The sequence below is a fragment of the Erythrolamprus reginae genome, chromosome 12 (genome assembly GCF_031021105.1).
Source record: "Erythrolamprus reginae isolate rEryReg1 chromosome 12, rEryReg1.hap1, whole genome shotgun sequence".
NCBI lineage: Eukaryota > Metazoa > Chordata > Lepidosauria > Squamata > Dipsadidae > Erythrolamprus > Erythrolamprus reginae.
In genome coordinates this window covers 17,949,497-17,973,284 of record NC_091961.1, presented here as the reverse complement: position 1 = coordinate 17,973,284, position 23,788 = coordinate 17,949,497, and the positions used below count along the sequence as shown (strand labels likewise).

General features: G+C 41.9%; 1 protein-coding gene across 5 annotated transcripts in view; it reads left to right on the top strand.

Moving 5' to 3' along the window:
* The window catches only part of LOC139174809 (matrix metalloproteinase-17-like), a 29,458-nt gene that overhangs the window by 2,590 nt on the left and 3,080 nt on the right, over positions 1–23,788 (top strand). Inside the window, exons 2-11 of one of the 5 annotated variants that reach the window (XM_070765418.1) lie at positions 5,081–5,364; positions 9,720–9,957; positions 10,751–10,883; positions 12,121–12,298; positions 15,328–15,611; positions 17,089–17,265; positions 18,163–18,253; positions 20,482–20,564; positions 21,331–21,483; positions 22,987–23,244. In XM_070765418.1, coding sequence (XP_070621519.1) covers positions 5,162–5,364; positions 9,720–9,957; positions 10,751–10,883; positions 12,121–12,298; positions 15,328–15,611; positions 17,089–17,265; positions 18,163–18,253; positions 20,482–20,564; positions 21,331–21,483; positions 22,987–23,244 — 1,798 coding nt within the window. In that variant the 5' untranslated portion in view covers positions 5,081–5,161. Of the gene's footprint in view, positions 1–5,080; positions 5,365–9,719; positions 9,958–10,750; positions 10,884–12,120; positions 12,299–15,309; positions 15,612–17,088; positions 17,266–18,162; positions 18,254–20,481; positions 20,565–21,330; positions 21,506–22,986; positions 23,245–23,788 lie in introns of those variants that run through there. The other 4 variants (XR_011560431.1, XR_011560430.1, XM_070765419.1 and 1 more) reach the window with 4 other exon arrangements.

Here is a 23,788-nt window from a genome sequence, read left to right as displayed (position 1 = left end):
CTGCTTCCTCTCCTCAACCCATGACCTACAGCAGCCCAGCCCAAGCCTTCCTATTTGATGGGGCTGATACTTCATGAGCTTCCATGGGAATGAGCTTTGAAATCTTGCCTTGAGAGGCTCCCAGATACCAGTCTGGTTCTGCCAGAATCCTCTTTAAAGAATTAAATCTTTAAGTAATCCCACCGGGTCAGGGCTTCTCAATTGCAGGAGCTGGAAACATCTGGGATGAGATTTAAAAAATGCACAGTCCTGGGTTATTTTTGTAACTGGGCAAAAGGAGACACATTTCTCGGCATTCAGATCTGCTGAGAAAAGCTTCTGCTTTTCTCCAGTTCTGCAAAAGGTTGGCTGCATTAACGGCTTTGCTTGCCCGCTGAGGTGGCTTTGGTGGAAATCTAGACATCTGTCTAAAAATCCTGTTCTCATTTCTCAACCTTGCAAGCTATAAGCTTCCCTATGTTAGTATCCAAACTACCTTCTAGGCCTCAGTCTTTCCCCCCCCCCAGCCCTCAACCATATGCACAAACAAATTTTTAATGGTTGGGAGCTTTAATAACTAAAAACATCCTGGAGGAATTACAAGGAGCTCCCTCAACAGACCACTGTTGCTTTGTAAATGCTGCTACTCATCACATAGCCATGCATATTGTGAGGAGTTTCCCAAATGTCAACAGATTTTATGTCTGTCTGTTCTGCCCCTTCAATCCTTGGACCTTTTTCTGCATGCTGTAGGACTCCTTTTTCACCTAGTCTGAAAACCCATTCACAAACCCTTCTGGTATAATTGAAATAATTAAGAACCCTGCTTGATTTTTTCCTCTGGAGGGTCTCAAGTCATCCAGGTCCTGGTTTTCCCAAAGGTGCATTTTCAAAAAGCAACTGGATTTTGTTTCTCCTTGAAGATGTTTGGTTTCTCATCCAAGAAGCTTCTTTATCTTTGAGCTGCTTGATTTGCAAGATCAAAAAGTTGAGCGAGGTGAAGCTGCAAAGAGCTTTTATAGACAAACATCTTCAAATGAGAACATGCATACCTTGAATATGAATTTCCCTCCTACGTCAGAAATGCCAAGGAACACTGCCTGCCTTTTATGAGTGCCAGAAATCTCTTCCATTAGTGTCCTGAGAGCAAGCATTGGACAGCCTTTGCCCAGGGAATCCAATGTGGTTCGTCCTCTTTGCCTCCCTTTGAGATTTCCTTCTGGGGTTTAATTAATAGGGCACTGTTAGCCTTGACACCTACTGCACCCGCAGGATATTATTATGGGTGCCATGGATGTGACTCATCTACCGCATGTGTTCTGGGCATGCTGCCACCTCTGTGTCCATTCAAGACATCCCACGCCCCACTAATTTATTTTCAGCAATGTTTGGCCCATAATAATGAGAAGAACTGTCTTGCTGCCAGCTAGACTAGAACTTCCCTGTGATGATGGCCTGTCTCAGAATGTTCTCAGCTGGGTACTAAGAGGCTGATGGACGTTGAAGCTCACCACTTTCCTGTTGGCGCTTCCGGCAATCTATTTAAACAAAAATGAGCAATCAGACTTCATAAGTTCAGAACTCGGTATAATAGCAATAGCATTTAGACATATATACCATTACATAGAGCTTTTACAGCCCTTTCTAAGCAGTTTACAGAATCAGCATATTGCCCCCAACAATCTGGGTCCTCATTTTACCCACCTCAGAAGGATGGATGGCTGAGTCAACCTTGAAACAGTGGTGAGATTTGAACTGCTAAAGTAGCCTGCAGTACTGCACTCTAACCACTGCCCCACCCTGTCTCATAAACAGGTGGCAAAATGTTGGTGAGGATGCAATAGCAAAGGGCCCATTTCAGACTTCCCATTTTGGACTCTTCACCCTTCATTTTTGTCTTGCTGCAACCCACGTCCGTGGGGCAGGAATCAGACCCCAGATGTCAAAATCATTCTGGGGTTCTAATTTTACAAATTCATTTTGCTGCCTTGAATAAATAGCATCCATCCTTCCAATAATTTGAAGTATGAACCCACCCTTTGGAAGAGGTTGTCTCCACGTGTGGGGTAGGGGGTTAGTCACTGTCCTTTCCCCAGGTTTCTACCGCAAGTCTGCAATTGATTTGCTTCAAAAGCCCTTTGAAACCAGCCCGAGAGAGGAGGCGGGAGTGTGCGCCTGTTTTCCATTGTGTGATGCTCTTTCCAGTGGTCTGCAGGCTTCCCAACTTCCCACGCTTTCATTCAATCTCAAGAAAAGACATCAGAGTGAGACACCTCCCATGAGGCTCCCATAGCGCCACTATCATTAAGTGGGTGCCTTATTAAGAGGCTTTTGGGGAACATCTGCTCCAGGAGAAATTTGGAAACGTTCTCCCCATTTCTCTGCCTATGTACTATATGGAGAATTTTGGAAGTCCAAGTTCATTAAAAATGGCTTTGCTTGGCAAAGGAACTGGGATTCATTGCTAGAACAGAGATTTTAATGTTTTCACACAATCCTCTCATTTTCTTTTCTTCATTTGGTAGCGTTTGGATTGTTGGTTGTATTACATTTATTATGACCAGCAGCTCCAGAAAACAGCAGTTTTCAGTATCTAAATTTATAATTGTACAATATTTGGGGACAAGAATCCACAATTTGTTACAGATAGTCCTGGACTTATAATATACTGCTCAAAAAAAATAAAGGGAACACTCAAATAACACGTCCTAGATCTGAATGAATGAAATATTCTCATTGAATACTTGGAGTTATATTCTGTTGTTTAAGTGTTCCCTTTAATTTTTTTTGAGCATTGTAGTTTAGTGACTATTCAAAGTTACAATGGCACTGAAAAAAATGATTTATGGCCATTTCCCATACTTATGACCATTGAAGCATTCCCAAGGTCATGTGATCAAAAATCAAACACTTGAGAAGTTACTCATTTATGACAATTGCATCCTCCTCCTTTGCGACCTGACAAGCAAAGTCAATTGGGAAGCCAAATTCACTTAACTGTAGCAATTAAAATGGGATAAAATTCACTTAACAGCTGTGTTGTTTAGCAACAGAAATTTTGGGCTCCAATGTTGAGGACTACCTGTATTAGATTTTTATCCTGTCTTTGTAAGTAGCTCAAAGTTGATAAAGTTTCTTTGTAAGTAACCGTTGTGCCCAGAACTAGAGAAAATCCTATTGGAAGTAAACACTGCCATGTTCACTTCCTCCACAGTCTGCCTGCTGTGAGGGTGGCTTTTCTCCCTCGCCCCCTCCACCACCCCACTACAGAGATCTGAGTTGGAAATAAGAGCCTCATAGTCTGTGTAACCATGGACACCACCTCCAGTCTAGCTGGTCACAGCCGTCTCCCAACAGATTAATGGCCTCATTGTCAACCAGCATTGTTCTGCTTCAAGCCTACAGAGGCCCTGGTTGACCCCATCACCCAAAATAGCCATTCTGGACTCATCGCTTCCTAAAGGGGATGCATCCCAGAGGCCCAATTGCCTCTGCTTGGAGGTTAATGGGCATAGATTTTAGCTGAAAAAAAATAAAAGGACAAGCAAGATCCTTCATTATAAAGGCTGATTATCAAGTTGCAGGTTGAAAACACAGAGGGATCCAATCCAACTATTGTTGAAAAGCAGACAGACATTTGCTTAGTGTTTCAGACTAGACAAGAAAAAGAGAATCAGGCAGCCAGTGAAGTTTAGATGATATGGATGGAAAGAATTGTAGATGGAAAACCCAGTTGAGTTTAGAACCAGACATGAGTTCTGAAGATGGGTCATTTTTTCTATGACAGCAAGTTTTTGAAAATGTAAAACTGGATGCACACAAATGCATGTGAATTTCAGCTCCATTGATTTCCAGTTCTTCAGAACCATGAATGTCCAGGGCCTATCCAACTTTTTGTCTAGGGAGAGTCTGCATCATCCAAGTCGTGGAATTAAAATATGAAGTGGCTTGAACACATTGCCTGGGTAATATTAGTTTCTATTGTTATATGTAGAATCACCTTAAAGGAATGTTCTTATTTGGAAAAAAAGCATGGGTGTTCCAAAGGTGCTTTTTCAAGAGGCAACTGGGCCTTGTTTTTCCTTGAAGATGTTTTGTTTCTTATACATGAAGCTTCTAGAGACCTGAAGAAGTTTTTTGGATGAGAAATGAAACGTCTTCAAGAAAAGCCCCCAAGGAAGTCCATTGCCTTTTGAAAGGATGGGACAACGGTCCTTTTTTTCAAATAAGAACATTTCCTTTAGGTGACTCTATAACAAGGGTCCCCAAACTTAGCACCTTTAAGACTTGTGGACTTCAACTCTCTGAATTCTCTAGCCAGCACAAATTTGAAGACCTCTATAATGGAAAGTAATATTATTCAGGTAATGTGTTTAAGCCAACTTCATATTTTTATTCCAGAAATGGAATACTGTCCTCCTTTTCAATTTTGAACATCAGAAAAATTGAACATGGCTTTAGGGAGGGTCTTTTCTTGATGTTTTCCTCCAAATCTATCATTTTAAACTGATTGGCAGCTTCACTGTGATTGGACCTCTTCTCATTTCCATGGCTGCTGTTTTATTTATGTAAATGGAATGTAAAATTCTCTCCCCTGAGGATAACATCCTCCAGAGGCTTCAAGGGACTACATAACCCATAAGCTTTCAAACTTGGCAACTTTTAAGACTTGCGGATTTCAACACTCAGAATTTTTCAGCCACCTCTGAGAATTCTGGGAGTTGAAATCCACAAGTCTTAAAGTTGCCAAGTTTGGGGATCCCTGTCATAACTGTAAGGCTGAGAATTCATAACTCAAAACTGCCATGTTGGGGACAGCAGAAGGAGAATATTCTGCTAGTTTTCCACTTCAGTACATCAGTTGGCAAACTTTTTTTTTAAAAAAGCAGGATTCATTTGAGAGTCAAAGGCTTTTCGTGTGCCAGCAGCTAAATCATAAAGCACTTGCAGGGAAGGGAGGGGTTAAGCTGCCCTCCTTTTCTTAGGGAGGATGGTCTCCTCTCCCAGTTTTTTGTTTTAATCTGGCAGAAAAAGGCTAATACAATGCCTCATTCTCCCCATCAGGGTCCACCTCCATAATTCCATCACATTTTTCTTCCAGTGTCCAAGAAGACAGAAATGTACCTATGAGCATGCGTAGAAGAAGCAAAGAATAAAGTAAAACTGTTTATCCTTGCTCCCTATGGCCACTTGCCTGAGATGCAATGGTGTTGGGAGGAGATCTTGGGGACTCGACCCTCACAGCTCTCCACTGCTGCAGGCAACTCCTCCCTCCCGGGACGGACGCACCCTCTTGCTCCCCTCTCGGCTGCCCCTCCCTGACGGGTGGAAGAGACAAAGTCCTCAGTCAGATGGACGCCTTTGGAGAGCTGAGTCTTGTATCAGGTAGGTCGGATGCAGCAGGAGTTCTAGCAAGTTGCCAAATGAGGTGGAGGGTGTCCAGGGCTGGGGAGGCCATCAAGCAAAGGGGCTCTGAGTGAGTTACCGAATGCACAGGTGGACTGTTGAGAAAAAGAAGACCATGTGGGTTTGGAAAGCCAAGAGAGAAGGGGAGGGCCGGTGCTCTGAAGAGATCCAAGAGGCGAGAGGGAGGTTGTAAGTCTGTGTACAAAAAGATACCGTAAGTCCTTAAGTGTATGTGTTGCATGTCCAGTGAGAAAGAAAAAAGGGAAGGGAAAGGAAGGGAGAGGAAAGGGGGGAAAGGAAAGGAAGATTTTGAGTTGGGGGAAGGGGGATTGGAGAGGTGGTCAGCAGCCAGAGGAATAGTGGAGAGTAAAGCAAAAACCTTTGGAAGTTGCTTGTTAAATTGGGCAGAGCAGATTAAAGAAATTGTACCCGGACAGTCCTGGCAAAGCAGGGTGGGATGTGGTTTTTTTTAGTCTTCTGGGAAAGATAAGTTCTTCAAAGGACTCCTCCCTGCCCTAAAGGGAATTGCCGCCGGTCTCTGCTCCCTTCCCTTCCCCTCCTGCCCCACCCCAGTCTCCTTCCAAGGAAAAGTAGAACTGGAGCAAAGTTGCTCTTGGGATCCTTCAGGACTTGCTCTTCAGGGGACATTTGGACAGGTAAGTAGGAGCCCTCCTTCTTCAAAGCCCCTTCCCACTTTCCTTGTAATTTCCAGCCTTCATAGAAACATAGAAACATAGAAGACTGACGGCAGAAAAAGACCTCATGGTCCATCTAGTCTGCCCTTATACTATTTCCTGTATTTTATCTTAGGATGGATATATGTTTATCCCTTCCTATCTAGAAATGGGAGAGGCACTTTGGAAAACAGAGAGAGGCAGACAAGGGGAACGGAGTCTTGTTAGAGAATGGTCATTTTTTTTAAAAAAAGCTAATTGGTACATTTAAAAAAAAAGCAAAATAGATAATTTCTGTCTGCTTGCTGGGTTAAACCAAAATGAGACACCGCTGCATATCATTTTCTGCCTTAGAGTGATTGCAAAATTTATGGCCTTGGAAAGTCAGAATGATGGTGAGAGGAATTAAAGAAGACTTGCATGAGTTTGAGGGATGCCGACGGGTTCCTTTTCCCTGGACCGACATCCCCAGAGTCTCTTTAGCACAGCAGCCTCTATAGCAAATGGTAATACAAGAGCACAGACAGGATGCTTGGGCACAGCTGATGAACGAGGTGTTACTAAGGGGACAGTTTTAATGCAGGTCTCCTTTTTTTGCCCTTGTAGAAAATTGAGGATGTGGAGCCTGTATATGACAAAGAATTGGCTCTCAGAGTTTGCTTCCCAGAGGGCAAGAATGGCACTGAATTTAAATCTGTAGTATTTCTGATGCCTACAACAGAACTATAGAATTTCTGTCTTTGTAAACTTCATTCTCTTCTCCCCTTTCCCTTTCCTTTCCTTTTTTTCCTTCTTTCCCTTTTCTTTGATTTTCCCTTTCCCTCTCCTCCACAAAGACAGTACATAGCCCTTTTCTCCCCCCACAACAAAATCCCTATAAAGCAGGGGTATCCATGGTGGGGAGGGACAGATCACCAAAGAATCAATATGCCACCTGCAGGATTCACTCCACCCTTTTCTATAGGGATGGGTCTCCAATGTATAAGCTGGGCATTTCATTCACTCCCCCCTACTCTCCCCCCCATAGACATTCCTGTTGTAAGTTAGCCATCTACCAAAAGTCAGACTAAAGAGATGAGTCTCTAAGTCTCACCTCACAGAATTCTTTCAGCAATTATGATTTCCCTCTCTGGGTTGATTTTCCTTCTGGACGACTGAGCAAAACTGACCTCTGGGCTACAAACACTCTCTTTTTTATTTTTGAAAGATTGCTTATGGAGCAGCACATATACTCATTTTCGATTGAAAATTGACCATCCTTGGCATATCGGTGCCCCTGGTTTCACTTTGCCTGCTTCTGCATTGGATAATGACTCTGAGTGGCGTATGGTAGTGTGTGAGTCACGGAGAGGGCACAAACTGGGTGTCGTTGTCTTGAAATCATGTAGCACTCATGTGCCACCATGCATGCTAAAACCCATGGGTTTCAGAGGAGCATTCTTCCCTAGATGCATCTGTGTTCTCCGGTATAATTTTTTTTATTTTTCTACACCATGAAATAAAACAATATATGGTTATAAACACAACAACAATGCTTAAAATCAATCATATACAAACTTTTCTTTTCTCATCACTCGCCCCATGGAGGGTCTTATCTCTCTTCCCGTATAAAATTTTCTGTTAATTTTATACATTATTAGCAATTCTTAAAATTCTAAATTAAAATTTTATCCTCACTGTCTTACTACTAAAGGTTACAACAATGTAAAGAATAATAAAATCACTTTTATCTAAATTTAATCTTATATAATATAGCTGATTAAAAATTCTCTCTATATATGTGTGTCTTTAGTAAAAGAAACTATCCATAATATGTAACCTACATCGTAAAATAAAGTTCTATATGTTTAAATCTAAACAATAAGTAAATTTTGTGTTATATCATTATATAGTGCTACCACCATTTCTCATCTTTGCTATCTGCCTTGCAAAGCTTGAATCAAATTCACTTGTTTCTATTTTTCCAAAGTTAACCAATTACTAATACATACATAATGTATCTCTTAATTTTCTATCCAATCATAAAACTTCCCCCAAATTTTATAATAATCCATTGTAAATCAGCAGTTACATTTTTATCTTTGCCGTGTTTTCTGGCGGCAATGCTTTCAGTCAAAAGGTGCCAACAGTCCTTGTGCTGGATAGTATGCCAAGCGTTGGCTAGCTGGTAAAGCAAATGTCCAAGTAAATGTCCTTGCACTTCAGCCATTTTTCTTTCTTTCAGATTTCTGGTTTCCTGCAATTTATTTTACTGACAAGCATTTCTCTGCCACCTCGGTCACAGGAAATCAACCCAAAAGACTCTAAATTTATTTATTTATTTATTTATTAGATTCCTATGCCTCCCTATTGCTCAGACTCAGGGTGACTCATATTAAATGTGCTCATATGGAGAGAGCTTCTTGAAGTTCTGCAGAAAGGTCTGAAGAGTGGGGTCAAAAAAGTCAAAATGGTGGACAGCGATTGGCCCAAAGCCACCCTGCCATCTTTCATGCCTAGGAGAGGACTATAACTCACTATCTCCTGGTTTTTAAGGCAACGCCTTAACCATTACACTGCTGGCCTGCTATCTCCGTTGCACTGAATTCCTTGGATAAAATAGTAAATGTTAGTCGGGATGAGTTTCAAAACAAATCTTGCTAGGAAGATCTAATCAAATCTCATATTTGTCAAATGATGAATTAGGAAGGTTCTCACTTATTTTTGCCATTTCCTCAGTGGCTAGTGATATAATAGAAGTTTTGAGTCAAATACAAAACAAAATCAATTCATGGAACAAACCTTCCTCGATCTCATTATGCAGTTGGAGTTGATTACATTTGTACAACACTGCAGTCAGGTGGTATGAAAAGCAAGTAGAATGCTTGGCTGCATAGCTAGAGATATAACAAGCGGGACGAGGGAGATTGTGATCCCGTTGTACAGACCGCTAGTGAGACCACATTTGGAATACTGTTTTCAGTTCTGGAGACCTCACCTACAAAAAGATATTGATGAAATTGAACGGGTCCAAAGACGGGCTACAAAAATGGTGGAAGGTCTTAAGCATAAAATTTATCAGGAAAGACTTCATGAACTCAATCTGTATAGTCTGGAGCTCAGAAGGGAAAGTGGGGACATGGTCAAAATATTTAAATATGTTAAAGGGTTAAATAAGGTTCAGGAGAGAAGTGTTTTTAATAGGAAAGTGAACACAAGAACAAGGGGGCACAATCTGAGGTTAGTTGGAGGAAAGATTAGAAGTAACATGAGAAAATATTATTTTACTGAAAGAGTAGTAGACGTGGTCAGTAAATCCACAGTAACTGAATTTAAACATGCCTGGGATAAACATAGATCCATCCTAAGATATAGTATAAGGGCAGACTAGATGGACCATGAGGTCTTTTTCTGCCATCAGTCTTCTATGTTTCTTCCTCAGATAAAATAAACCATTTTAGCTGGGTTGCAGGCAGGGGTGGGCTACTGTCTGGATGGGTGGGGGATGCAGTGGGGTAGCAAAAATGGAGCTCCACCCCAGAGCATCCAATTTACACTGAAAGATATTGAAAGAAAACGCAGGGCATCCTGCATAGGCCACGCCCACAGTGTAGTAGTAAACAGTAGTAGCCATTCACTGGGCAGGGGAACAAAAGAATCGTGTTTTTTTTTCTGATCCAGAATTGGAAGAGGTGGTGAACACACCAAGACAGTGAGCAGCACCTGGATGGAGGCTGGAAAAGTCTGTTTTCTTAAGAAATATCACAGGCAGCCTCGGCAACAGCACCTGAAGAAAAAGCAAAAGAGGAAGCCACCTGCCATCTCTCTACATCGGATTCTCTTCTTTCTGTTGTTGCCAACTTCCTCATCCTGCCTTGGTCCTGCTCCCATGCCCACCAACGAGAGTGGAGAAGTTGTCGTAAGTCAAACCTGAAGCAACTGAAAACTGGAGAGTTGTAACATCTAAAAGAAGATTTTCCAACCTTGGCAACTTTAAGACGTGTGGGCTTCAACTCCCAGCATTCCCCATCCAGCTACAGGAGTTGCAGACCATACATTTTAATTTGTCAACGTTGAGAAAGCCTGATCTAAGAAGATGGGTGCACCTACAAAGTGGAGAAAGCCAAGCCGATTCTGTGGTGCATCTCTTCTCTAGGTGGTCAGAGGACATTGATTAGAGTGTTTCTCAACCTCAGCAACTTTAAATATGGACTTCAACTCCCAGAATTCCCTAAGCAGCAGACTTTCTGGGCAATTCTGGATATTCTGGAAACTGAAGTCCATCTCTCTTTAAGATTGAGAATCACTGAGTTACAGAGTTGGCTTTCATGAAATGTAGTGAGATTTTTCTTTCCTGAGAGCATCTTGAAAACAAATTAAAAGCCCAGTTGTTTGATAAATTAAAAACCTGGCATTTCACAAATTAAATGGAAACTCCAAGAAATGAAAAATCAGCAACTTGGTACAGAAAAGCATTCCAAAAATCTGGCTGAATCATTCAAGGGCTTTGGCAAAATGCAGAATCTGCAATTTTGTAGCTAGGTATTTGAGAATTGGCCCTGTTGAAATTATTGGTTTTTCTTCTGTGTAGGCAAAGAAGCAGCATAAAACAGGAACAAATTAGAGAGGGCCAGTTTAAGAAATGTATAATTCTCAGGAGGAAAGGTAAGGACTATAGTGCCTTATGTTTTCTATTGATCCTCTTTGTTTAGGAATGGTTAATACATTATGGATACCTTCCATCAGCTGATCCTATTACAGAGCAACTACAAACCTGGGGAGCTGTGACAACAGCCCTTCGAGTGATGCAACGTTTTGCTGGCATTGCAGAAACTGGAATTCTAGGTATAATGAAACTGAGTGATGTTAGTATCTTGCTTGTTCTCCTTGGAGATCCATGGTTTTGCAATGGATACCTCTCACAAGCCATAAATGAGAGAGGACAGTCCAACCGTCGGAACCAGAGATCTTCAAAGTTGGCAACTTTAAGACTTGTGGACTTCAACTCCCAGAATTCTCCAGCCAGAAGTCCACAAGTCCACAAGGCTTAAAGTTGCCAGGTTTGAGGGCCCCTGGTCTGAACCTCAGTGAAAGATGCTACTGTAGCATCCTTGAGAGACCCAAACACTTCTTGAATATCTTCAGTGAAGATGGAGTGCTGAATTCATACTTCTAGACAAAATTACAACAGTTTGTTTTCCACAGTCCATTCTAAAATGAAATAAAAAGAGGGGAAAATGTATCTGTATTAGTTTGTTACGAAATATATATCTTTGCTAGCTGTACTACAATTCTTTTACAATGAAAAGGAGGATGAAAAAATTTAAGAAAAAAGTACAGAAACATTTATGTCATTATGAATAAATAAAAATAATAATTAAAACTAAAACTTTAATAACAAATCTATATTTAAATTATTTTACACTTGTGTTTAAAACAGGATTGTATAAAATTGAATTAATGAATTAATAAAACATGAATTGTACTTACCTGAGTATAATATTCACTGAGAAAGAAATAATTTTGCATTTCCGTTAGAAGTAAACAGGAAGTATAATATAGAGGCAATGGTGGGAGACAAGTTTGAGACATGTGAAGTTCTCCTGTGCCCTGTGAATGCATTTCATAATTCTGTCTTTCCAAACTGTACTGTCACATGACCCATAACAGTTTGGCGCAGTATCTCTCAATACAGAGATTAACAGCTTAGTTTTAAAATATTGAGAAGGAGGATAGGTAGAAGGACACTTTTCGGAGAGGACAGAACCTACAAAAGAAGGACTGTGCTTCCTAAAGGAGGACAATTGTCACCTTAGTATTAATGGCTAGAACTGAGGGTCATTTTCATATAGTGTTTTAGTTTTCAGAATGTATTGATTTATTATTAATTACATTTATATGCCACCCATCTCACAACTGTAGGCAACAAACTTGTAGTATCAAGTCTTCTTTTGTTAGATGTGTTTATTGGAATGCTATTTCCAAGAAATTGAGGCAAAGCAAGTTGAAAGAGACAGGGCAAGGACCAAAAGTTTAAATTTTTATGAGGTGTTTTCCCTTCTCTTCCCTTGAATTCTTGCAGATGAGGCCACACTGAGTCTGATCCGGATGCCTCGCTGTGCCGTGCCTGATATTATCCCCAGTTCCCCCACAGAGCTTCCTTTAAAGGAGAGTGCAAGGAAGAAGAGATGGCAAAGGAGAAAAGGTCAAGAGAGACACAGTGCTGGTTCAGTTTGGACTAAAAGAAATATCTCTTGGAAGTAGGTATACATAACAACAACAACAACAACAACAGAGTTGGAAGGGACCTTGGAGGTCTTCTAGTCCAACCCCCTGCTTAGGCAGGAAACCAGAGGTGGGCTGCTAAGGTAGAACAGTGATGTGTGCTCGCCTCCTTGGCTCTGAGTGCTAACAGAGTCCAGCGCGATTATGCTACTGCACCTGTGCAGGTAGCAAAATTGTGCACAGAAACACTGGCGCACCTGTGTCTCCACATGCAATTTTGATACCTGCACAGGTGCAGTAGCATAATTGCATTGGACTCCGCTAGCATTCAGAGCCATGGAGGTGAGCAAACATCACTGTTCCACCTTAGCAGCCCACCTTCAGGAAACCCTACACTACTTCAGACAAATGGTTATCCAACATCTTCTTTAAAAATGCTAGTGTTGGAGCATTCACAACCTCTGGAGGCAAGCTGTTCCATTGATTAATTGTTCTAACTGTCAGGAAATTTCTTCTTAGTTCTAGGTTGCTTCTCTTCTTGTTTAGTTTCCACCCATTGCTACTTTGTCCTACCATCAGGTGCTTGTCCTACCCTCAGATGTTCTTGTCCTACCCTCAGGTGCTTTGGAGAATACCCTGACTCTCTCTTCTTTGTGGCAACCCTTGAGATATTGGAACACTGCTATCATGTCTTCCCTAGTCCTTCTTTTCAATAAACTAGGCATACCCTGTTCTTCATATGTTTTAGCCTCCAGTCCCCTAATTATCTTCATTGCTCTTCTCTGCACTCTTTCTAGAATCTCAACATCCTTGTTGCATCATGGCGACCAAAACTGAATGCAGTATTCCAAGTGTGGCCTTACCAAGGCATTATACAGTGGTATTAACACTTCGTGTGATCTTGATTCTACCCCTCTGTTAATGCAGCCTAGAACTGTGGGGGTTTTTTTGACAGCTGCTGCACACAGATGGCTCATATTTAAATGGTTGTCCACTAAGACTCCAAGATCCCTCTCACAGTTGCTACTATTCAGCAATGTACCACATATACTTTACATTTTGTTTTTCTTGCCTAAATGTAGAACATTATTTTTTTCACCACTGAATTTCCTTTTGTTAGATAGTGCCCAATTTTCAAATTTGTCAAAATCCTTTGTATCTTGCATCTATCTGTGTTGGCTATTCCTGCCAGTCTGGTGTCATCTGCAAATTTGATGAATTCCCCATCTATCCCCTCATCCAAGACATTGATGAAGATATTGAAGAGTCCTGGGCTTAAAACAGAGCCTTGGGGTACTCCACTGCATACATCGCTCCATGTAGATGCACTTCCATCGAATATTATATGTTGAGTGTGGTTGGTTAGCCAGTTTTGAATCCATCTGATGGTGTTGCTGTCCGTCCCACATTTTTCTACTTTATCTAGTAGTAGGTTATGATCTACTTTGTCAAATGCCTTACTGAAGTCCAAGTAAACCACATCAACAGTATTCTTCTGGTCCACTAATTTTGTGACTTTGTCAAAGAATTCAATAAGATTGGACCGACATGATCTGTTTTTGACAAACCCATGTTGGCTTTTGGTTATTACTTTGTTTGCTTCTATATGTTCATTGATTCGTTGCTTGATTATCTTTTCCAAAATCTTCCCTGGTATTGAGGTCAGGCTGATAGGTCTGTAGTTTCCTGGATCTATTTTTCCCCCTTTCTTGAAGATGGGAACTATGTCAGCTCTTTTGCAGTCCTCTGGCAGTTCACGGGTGCTCCAGGATCTTTGAAAGATATAGTTCAGTGGTTCTGAGATCTCCTCTGCCAGTTGCTTCAGAACTTTGGGGTGTAATCCATCTGGTCCTGGTGATTTGAATTTTTCTAGGGTAGACAGGTGTTCCCTTACCATTTTCTTCCTTATTTTAACTTGTGTTCCTAATATGTTTTTTGTGATACGGTTTTGATAGATTGGACTATCCCTTTGTGTAAAAACAGATGCAAAATGTGTTAAGTACCTCTCCTTTCTCCCTGTTGCTTGTCACCTTCTTGCCACTTACATATGTAGGCTTAATGCAATGTTTTTCAGCCTTAGCTCTCAACATTCTCCAGACAGCATACTGGAGTTGAAGTCCACCCATCTTAAAGTTGCCAAGGTTAGGCAACACTAACTTGGTGGGAATTTAGATCAAGAAAAGATTTGTACCTTTGTACAAACACCATCGTTGAATACTGAACAACTAGATAACTAGACTAATATGGAAATGGGTAGTTTCTGGTTTATTGTGGTTAGACAAACCTAGCAATAGAGCCTGCCAGATTAGTGAACTTGGGCATCTTGTTAAGCCATTATAAAGTCTATTTGTTTTGGGTGTAGTGTGTGATTTGAAGCCAAGAATTGTTTATTTATTTATTATTAGAGTTGGAAGGGATCTTTCAGGTCATCTAGTCCAACCCTCCCTGCTGGTGCAGGAGACCCTACATCACACTAATCCAATAGCAGTCCAGTCTTTTCTTGAAGGTCACTAGGGTTGGAGTGTTCACCAACTCTACAGGCAAGCCATTCCACTGATTGATCGCTCTCACAGTCAGAAAGTTCCTCCTTATTTCCAGGTTGAATTTCTCCTTGGACAGCTTCCAACCATTGCTCCTTCTCTGGCTCTGTGGTGCTTTGGAAAATAATATGTTCCCCTCCTCCCTGTGGCAGCCTCTCAAGTATTTGTAAACTGCTATCATGTCCCCCCTGGACCTCCTCTTTGCTAGACCATCCATGCCCAATTCCTGCAACCTTTCCTCATATGTTTTCATTTCTAGTCCCTTTATCCCTTTGTGTTTCATTAACTCTGGTTTAGGATCAAATCCAATATTCTGACTACTCCACCAGAGAGCCACAGCATGATTAAAAGGTTCTTGAGGGAACCAATTTGCAGAACGCCCTTCACCATAAGTGAAGCAAATGTCCTAGGCTGAGATTACATCCTCAGTCCCCTCAAAAAACTAAAGCCAAATTTAGCATGCTTTTAAGGAAGGCAAATGATATTCCTGTCGCTTTCACCTGCAGATTTCATTTTTCCCATAGGGTGAAGAGCTACCCCCAAAGAGCTCGTCTCAGCCGAGAGACAATGCGAGTATTGATCTATTATGCCCTAAAGGTTTGGAGCGAAGCTGTACCATTAACCTTTCATGAGGTTGGCGGCCACACTGCTGACATCTCTGTGGAGTTCCTCCAGCTGGATCACCATGACAGTTATCCCTTTGATGGACCTGGTGGGATGGTGGCCCATGCTTTTTTTCCTGGAGACCCCCAGAGGGCTGGCACTGTCCATTTTGATGCGGATGAAGAATGGACTTTCCGCTCACCAGGTGATTTGATTTCCGGGAGTAGAGGAGAAGTTAAGAACTGTAAACCTGTTCAGTTGTTTGCCTGACTGCATGGAAGGCTCAAATTTAATGCAGAATGGGGCCATACATAGGATCCTTCCTTTCCCTTTTCCAGTTACCCCACTTTTATCTAAAGGTCTGAAGGATAACAGACCTTGGCTTGAATGTGAGTACACCCTCTGAGTGACTTGAAGGCTGCATGTACAGTGGTACCTCTACTTAAGAACACCTGTACTTAAGAACTTTTCTAGATAAGAACTGGGTCTTCAAGATTTTTTTGCCTCTTCTTAAGAACCATTTTCTACTTAAGAACCCGAGCCCAGAAAAATTTCCCAGGAAATTTGAGAGCAGCACGAAGGCCCAGCCAGTTTCCTGCCATTCCCTCTTTAATCCTGGCCATCTTGGGCTTTTCTGGGCTGCCAGAGGAGCCTTAAGTAGGCTTTGGCAGTCCAAAGCGAACAAAGCATTTTCCTTTCTCTGGGCACTTGGAGAGGGAATAAACATCTGCCAGCCCCCAGAGAAAAGAAACGCTCCCTTCACTCTGGGCAGCCGAGGAGTCACCACAGCGAAAGAAAGGCACCGGCTCCAAAATAGGGCTCCTAACATCTACCTCAACCAAGAAAGTTTTTTCCCCTCTGACCATGATCTTGGCTTTATTCCCATTATTTCGTCTTTTTTTATATAGTGCTCTAAGATCATCATAACCTAAGAAGAATTTGTCCTTCTGATTTTATGTGGGAAAAATTTGGTAGAAATCAATGTTGAAAAACAAAAAATAAAAATAAAACTAATCTGCTAGTCTGGCCCATTTGACTTTTCTTCCATCTACTAAGGTGGCTGATATGTTGCCCTGTATCCAAAGATTCACCCTCTGTTGCAACCTGGTCCCATCATCTAGGATGGAGACCTGGATTCAACTTTTAAGGAAAATCCAGTTCTCTGCTCTGGGGTACCTAATGGCTGAAGTTTGAGAACTGTATGAGAGGATTATCTATGGAGATTCTCAGTCATCCAGGTCAAAATTTTCTCAAAAATGCTTTTTTCAAAAGGCAACTGGAATTTCTTTGTTTTTCCTTGAAGAAGTTTCACTTCTCATTCAAGAACCTTCTTCAGCTTCTTGGGTGAGCATCCAAGAACTGAAGAAGTTTATTGGATGAGAAGCAAAACGTCTTCAAGGAAGAACAAAAGAAGTCCAGATGTAGGAGATGAGCCATTTTAAGAGGAGGCAACCATTATCCATAGGTACTTTTTATTCCTAATCTGGACTAAGCGTTGTTCACAACTCTCAAGATGCCATAAAAGATTCAACAAAGGGTGGATACATTACTTTACAGGAAATTATTGGACAATATTATATTTTTGCTGTCCTTTTGATTCTGTGCTGTGCATTGGTGATTCCTTCTCTCATTTTGTAGACTTAGTCTGGATCACTCAACCAGTGATTTTTATTATTTGACAGATGATTTTGGCACTGACCTTTTTGCTATGGCCATTCATGAGATTGGACACAGTCTTGGCTTAGCACATTCATCTTCCAAGCACTCAATCATGCGCCCATATTACCAGGGGCCAGTAGGAGACCCATTGCAATACCAGTTGCACATGGAGGATCATGCTGAAATCCAGAAACTTTATGGTAAGTGCAACAACATGGGATCTTAAATAAACATTGCTGGGGGGAGGGGTCAAGAAGCAATGAATGGAAACTAATCAAGGAGAGACTCAACTTAGAACTAAGGAGAAATTTTCTAACAGTGAGAACAATTAATCGGTGGAATGACTTGTCTATAGAAGTTGTGGGTGCTCCATCAGTGGAGGTTTTAAGAAAAGATTAGACAACAATTTGGCTGAAATAATACAGGTTGTCCTCCTTGAGCAAGGAGCCAAACTTTCATAACTTGGTCCAATTGATGCAATGGATCAACCCCATTAATATCCACCAGCAACAGGGTTGACATCTAAGAACTCTGATAAAGACCAGATAAAGGAGACACACTGCAATTAAAAAAGTTTAAAAAAACCACCAGCTTAGTAGGATTAAGGTTTGTGTGTCCAACCCATTCCTTAATCTGTAGATGTGAAATAGTGAACAAAAATTGAGTGGTCCCCTTCTCCACATTTTTAATTTAAATTCATTATTTTAGATATCCTTGATTCATGTAATAATTAGCTATGTAATAATGAATAATATTCGTACTCATTATCAGGGTTGTTTGTAAGGTCAATCAATCAACTTCCCATATTTTCTGTAGAATCATATTCAAATAGACAGTGGCTCATCACTATATGTAAATATAATGTTCTGAAATGGATCCAGCCCAACTTTTAGTGATGGACTGTGTGTTTGTGTGTGTGTGTTTATCTGTATTTGACCAGGCAGATTGATACATATCAGTAGTCTTCAGTCTAATTTACACTGGCCTTCTTTTCAACATTTCTCTGGATGGTCTATTCCCATTTTCTGCAATATCTGCCACCAAAATTCTTCATTTCCCTTAATACATCCCCTTTGTTTCTCTCATTTTTTAACCAGGGAGTAATGTTTTTCATTCTACAGAGAAGAATGATGTAACCACTCCATTGCCAGGCCTTCTCTCCTTATCACAGAACTTCCCTGCAGCCAGGTTAGATGTCATTCATACTGTTCATTTGCAAAGGGTAAATCAAGGTATAATTTTGATAGCCTCTGCATGGATCTATTGGATGATCCCAGCTTGGGCACCTCTGCAGCATTAGGTAAAAGATTCTACAGAAAGATGAAGATTAGACTCATACATCGTGCTAAGCATTGGGTGTCTGACCCAGGGCCACCATCAGGAATTTTGGGGCCCCATACAGCCTAAGTGTCTACCCCCCCCCCCGCCATTTTAAAACTACTGCCCCCAAATCCCGTGCCATGCCCACCATGGCCACACACCCTGGGCAAGCCCTCCCCCGGCCCTCTGAGGTCAAACACAGCCCTCTCTCACTCTCTTCCTTCCTCTCTCATCTCTTTCTTTCTTTCTCTCTTTCTCTATCTTGCTTTCTTCCTCTCTCTCACTCTCTTCCTTCCTCTCTCATCTCTCTCTCTTTTTCTTTCTTTCTTTCTTTCTTTCTTTCTTTCTCTTTCTCTCTCTTCCCCCTCTTTCTCTATCTCTCCCCCTCTTGCTCTCTCTCTCTTTTTCTCACTTTCTCTCTCTTGTTTTCTTTCTCTCACTCTTTCTCTCTCTCGTTCTCTCTCTCTTGCTATCTCTTTCTCCCCCCCATTTCTCTCTCTCTCTCTTTCTCACTTTCTCTCTATCTTGCTCTGTCGCTCTCACTCTCTCTCGTTCTCCGGACGCTGGCGAAAGTGATTTTCAATGTCCCTGCCAGCCCGCCCGGAACATTCAAATTAAGAAAAAAAAGCGCCGGCAAAGGTTTTCTTTTTTATTCGGCAAGAAAAACCTTGGCCGGCGGAGGAGAAAGAGAGGTGGACCGGGTGGGTGGGCGGGGGGCAGTGGCGAGTAGCCAGGGGCGTGAGGGGGCTAGAGGAGCGGGGGGGGCCTGGGGGCAGCCGCGGCGTGTGTGCCCTTGGAAAAGGGTGTGCGGGGCCGGGGGGGCGTTTTGGGGTGTGCTGGCTAAGGCGAAGGGGCTCCTACCTTCGCTGCGCGCTCCAAGAGAGGGCCGGTACTGCGCCTGTGCGAGCGAGGAGCTGGAGCTCGGCATCGGCGCTGCTCACTGGGCACAAATTACTGCGGGCGCCAGGGGGCCAGCAAAACCATCCGGGCCCCCCCTATTTGTCAATTTGGCCAGGCCCCTGATGCCACTACTAGTAGTACCGCCCTATCGGCGGCCCTGGTCTGACCATAATCTATTGAACAAGCAACAATTATCTGGTTTTAGGCAGTACACAATGGTCTACATATGTATGCACAATTTCCCTGTATCTCAAATATTTCACAGTTCTGTGACTAACATTGCAATGCTTTGCCTCAAATTTCTTTTACTACTTGTGTTAGGCTAATTTGTAGAGATTAAGAAATAACAATATTTATAGATAAAACTTGCTACCATTGTTAATGTGGTCAATTTCAGTCTTTGAACTTATTTAAGTAAATGCCACTCATATTTAAGTAAAAGCCAATTTCTAATGCCAGAATAGCATATTATTTTAGATTAAGAATGAAGAAATCAGTTTATAATCCCAATTTAGCCATGGAGCTCATAAAAGCATTTATAAACTGGACATACGACCCTGTTTTGATTTTGATATTTCAGCTTAATAATCCAAGATGTAAGTAGGGTATTCTGACCACCGAAAGAGGATTTATTTCTTCCATCCATGATGACAAAAAACCCTAAGAAATCTAGCACTAAACATAACTTCTCATTTGGTTAAAAATGGGGTCAAAACCTGGCTAACAATAGCAGAACAAACCTGGCTATTAAATCATGGTCTGAAGCCGTTGAACCCAAAGTGCTTTGAACAAAAGAAATAATTAATCAAATCCAGGTGAGATACAGAAATCACTTCTGCCACTCAGCCTGATTCAGTCTTGGGGTAAGGATAATGTAGCAATGGGATATTCATGAATTCTGCCTTGGTTTGTCTAGACCAGAGGTCTTCAAACATGGCAACTTTAAGACTTGTGGACTTCAACTCCCAGAATTTTCCAGCTAGCATAGCTGGAAGACCTCTGGTTTGAGGGAGATTTAATGGATACGCTCAAAATCTACTTCATAATAGAGCAAGTCACATTGCTACATTGGGGTAAAATGTACGTATTTTCACACTGCGGACACTTCTTTTTTCCATCTCAAATGGAACCGACAGTGTTTAGGAACCCCACTGTCTGAGTTGTTGTTGCTTCTTTCCCCAATTTCCTTGTTCCAGACCAAGAAAAGGATTTCCTGACCGATGTACCTCCAGCATTGATGCTGTTGCTCAGATCCGAGGAGAAACGTTTTTTTTCAAAGGTTAGTAACCTTGAAGACAAAGCAGCTTCTTTCTCTCAGGGGGCACAAAAGAAGCCGGAGTGTTATTTTGGGATGGGCTATTGGGCACACACAGCCAAAAGACACAGATTCAGGGTCAGCCTCCTCTTTTTTAATTGAGTAGAAATCCTAGTGTTAACAGGCAGGACAAAACTGCTTCTGCCATAACATACCTATTTTTTTTAAAAAAAAACTTTAATCTTGTCTTCATTTAGCGTATTTTTCAGAGTATAAGACGCACCTTTCCCCCTAAAATAGGCGTAAAATTTGGGTGCGTCTTATACTCCGAATGTAGCTTCTTTGAAGCTTTCCCCACCCACCCCCAGCCCTAATGAGGCTCTAAGAATCTTCCAGACTCTTCTCTTTTTTCATTGCTAATCACTCTGAATAATGTTTTTTCCAGCTCTAAGTCTTTACAGGCTTTTTTTCATTGCTTCTGACTCTGAATAAGGTTTTTTAAAGTCTTAACCAGAGGATAAGATAATGTGCTGAAGTTGAGCAGTCTAAGAATGCTAGACAGATGAATATTTTCCTCTGAAAAATACGGTACTTCCCTTTTTTAAAAAGAAGCCCCAAACATCTCGTCTTTCTAACTATTTTGATTATCTTTTTGTAATTCTTCTGTATCCTTTTTAAATGCCTCTTATTCATTCGTGTCATACCCCAAAAAACACCTGCCAGGAAAGACGCTCACCTTTTAGATGGAAATTAATCTTTTTCTTTTCTTTTATTCCTGCACTGGTGTCAGATCGGTACTTCTGGCGCCTGTCCCAAAGCCGGCATCTCACTTCTCCTCAACCAGCTGTGATCCCTCGTTTCTGGCGAGGACTTCCTTCTGCTCTGCGCAAAGTGGACGCTGTTTACGAGAGACCTGCAGATCATCGCATCCTCTTCTTCAGCGGTGAGAAGATCACAAATGAAAAGTGAGCTGGACAAAAGCAGAAGGACATCCTGTTCCAGGGAAATGCGATGTGCTTTTGAGCCAATGGCCATGGCAGATGTATGGGGTGCAAGGCCAAGCACGGAAGACCATACACACTCATCCTCTTTATAATCAACTGCAGGCCCAGAGGAAAACTTGCAGAATAAGAAGTGATTTGTGGTTTCATCTCACATGCAAGTAATCCTTGACTTAGCACTGGTGGTTTAGTGGCCTTTTGAAATTAGGAGATGACCCCCCCCAACCAAAAAAGGTAGTTATAATCCATCCGTTTGCAGTGTTCTGTAATCACGTGACCCCCATTTACAATATTTTGGCTGGAAACTGCTGTTTTCTGTAATTTTTGGAGTACAAGAGGCTCCTCACTCCCCCCCCACCACAAAACAGGGTGAAAATCTGGGTGCATCTTATATGTAGCCTCGCCAGCCTCTCAAACAGAGCTTCAGAAAAGAAGCCTCTGAAATGGAGGTTTCAGAGGCAGAAAAAAAAGCAAGACACAGAGCTCACAACCGACAAACCCATTGCTAACGTTCACCTCTTACGGACATCTGATTGGAGAATTCCAGGAGCATGATCCACCTGCCAATCAGCTTTTTTCTTATTTTCCTCCCCAAGGTGCATCTTATACTCCGAAAAATAGGGTGTACTTTTGATTTCAGGCAAAAAATGCTCTCTAGCAAACAATGGAGTTGCTTTATAACAGCTGCATTCATTTAACAGCTGCCACAAAAAAGGTCATAAAATTGGAACCAGTCACCTGCTTAAGGACCGTCATGATATACAACAGTAATTGCAGGCTCAATTGTGGTTGTAAGTTGAGGACTTCCTGTACTCTGCCCAGCATCCTTTGACTAAAGCCAGGTCGATCAGTCCCATTGAGATGTCCACCAATAAGGGGCTCCAGTGCTGCCCCCCTTTCAAATCCTTCCAAAAATGAAAATCTTTGCATCAGTGAGAGGTGGCACCATTAATCAATGAGGGCAGGGGCACCATATACCCTTGAAATGGCACCACCCACCAGCAAATTATCAGGCCCATAACCTAATTCTTCACCTATTTGCTGCTCTAAGCTCAAAGATTGAACCACTCCCTCAACCTCCCATCTCGTTTGAGACAAAGGATGAAATTTTCATACTTCAACCTTCCTCAAACTGGGTTCCCCAGAAACAGGACTTCAGCCCACCAGGTAATGCAAACACTTCTGAGAGGTGAAGGCCATACTGCCAAAAACATCTAGCTTGGGAAAAACTCTAGAAATGAAATGCTAGGCTGATTATTTGCTCTATGCTGTGCTTGTTATCTCCCTCTTGTTTTTGTTACTTAAAATAAAGCCTGGTGGCATTATTGGAGATTATTTCAAGTTTCTATTGCATGGGGCAGGTAATCCTGAATTAATGGTTTCAATATCGAGTTATTTCTGTTGTTCATACCATTCTCTTTCTCTCTCCCCTTTTCTTACTCAAGGACCTCTCTACTGGGTGTTCAAGGACAATGGAGTGGAGGAGGGTTATCCTCGCCTAATCACGGACTTTGGTTTGCCCCAAGGGGGCATCAGTGGTGCTTTCTCCTGGCCTTCAGACCAGAAAACCTATTTCTTCAAGGGTGACCTTCACTGGTGCTATGATGAGACCACAAGGCACATAGAGGAAGCTTCCCCTCTCCTCCAGGAATCCTGGGAGCAGTTCTCCTCCTCTGTCGACTCTGTCTTGGCTGAGAGTGATGGTGAGTTGGCTGTGACTCCCTGGCTGATCTTGGGTTGACTCAGGAGTTTCACTATGTGTTGATCCGGGCACCTGGGAATGCTAGCAGGCTCTCCAGTCTATCCTGTTCTTTCAAGAAGTGCAGAGCAGACAGCTCTTTTGCACAGAGGGTGCTCCAAGGAATATCCCATTAAATAAAAGGCCCCGATTTCAGATATGGGCAAAATATGATTTATCATCAGGGGTTGGTGGATACATTTGGAATCATGTTTTGAGCATCATCACAATACAAGTTGCATAGAAGTTAATAGAAGGCAAAGCTCTTCCAGGCCATCTCTGATAACCAAGCCCAATTAAATAGAGGCTGGTAAAAAGGTTTAAATTGCCCCCCTTCTTTTTGTCAAATCTTTCTAACTGCTTTTTTATGGAGTTACTGATACAGGTTAAGCCTTGACTGTCAGCCACCATTGGGACCAGAATTTCCATGGCTAAACAAGGTGGTTTTTAAGTGAGTCGTCCTTTTAGAATCGCCCCCCCCCCGTCATGGTTGTTATGTGACTCACATG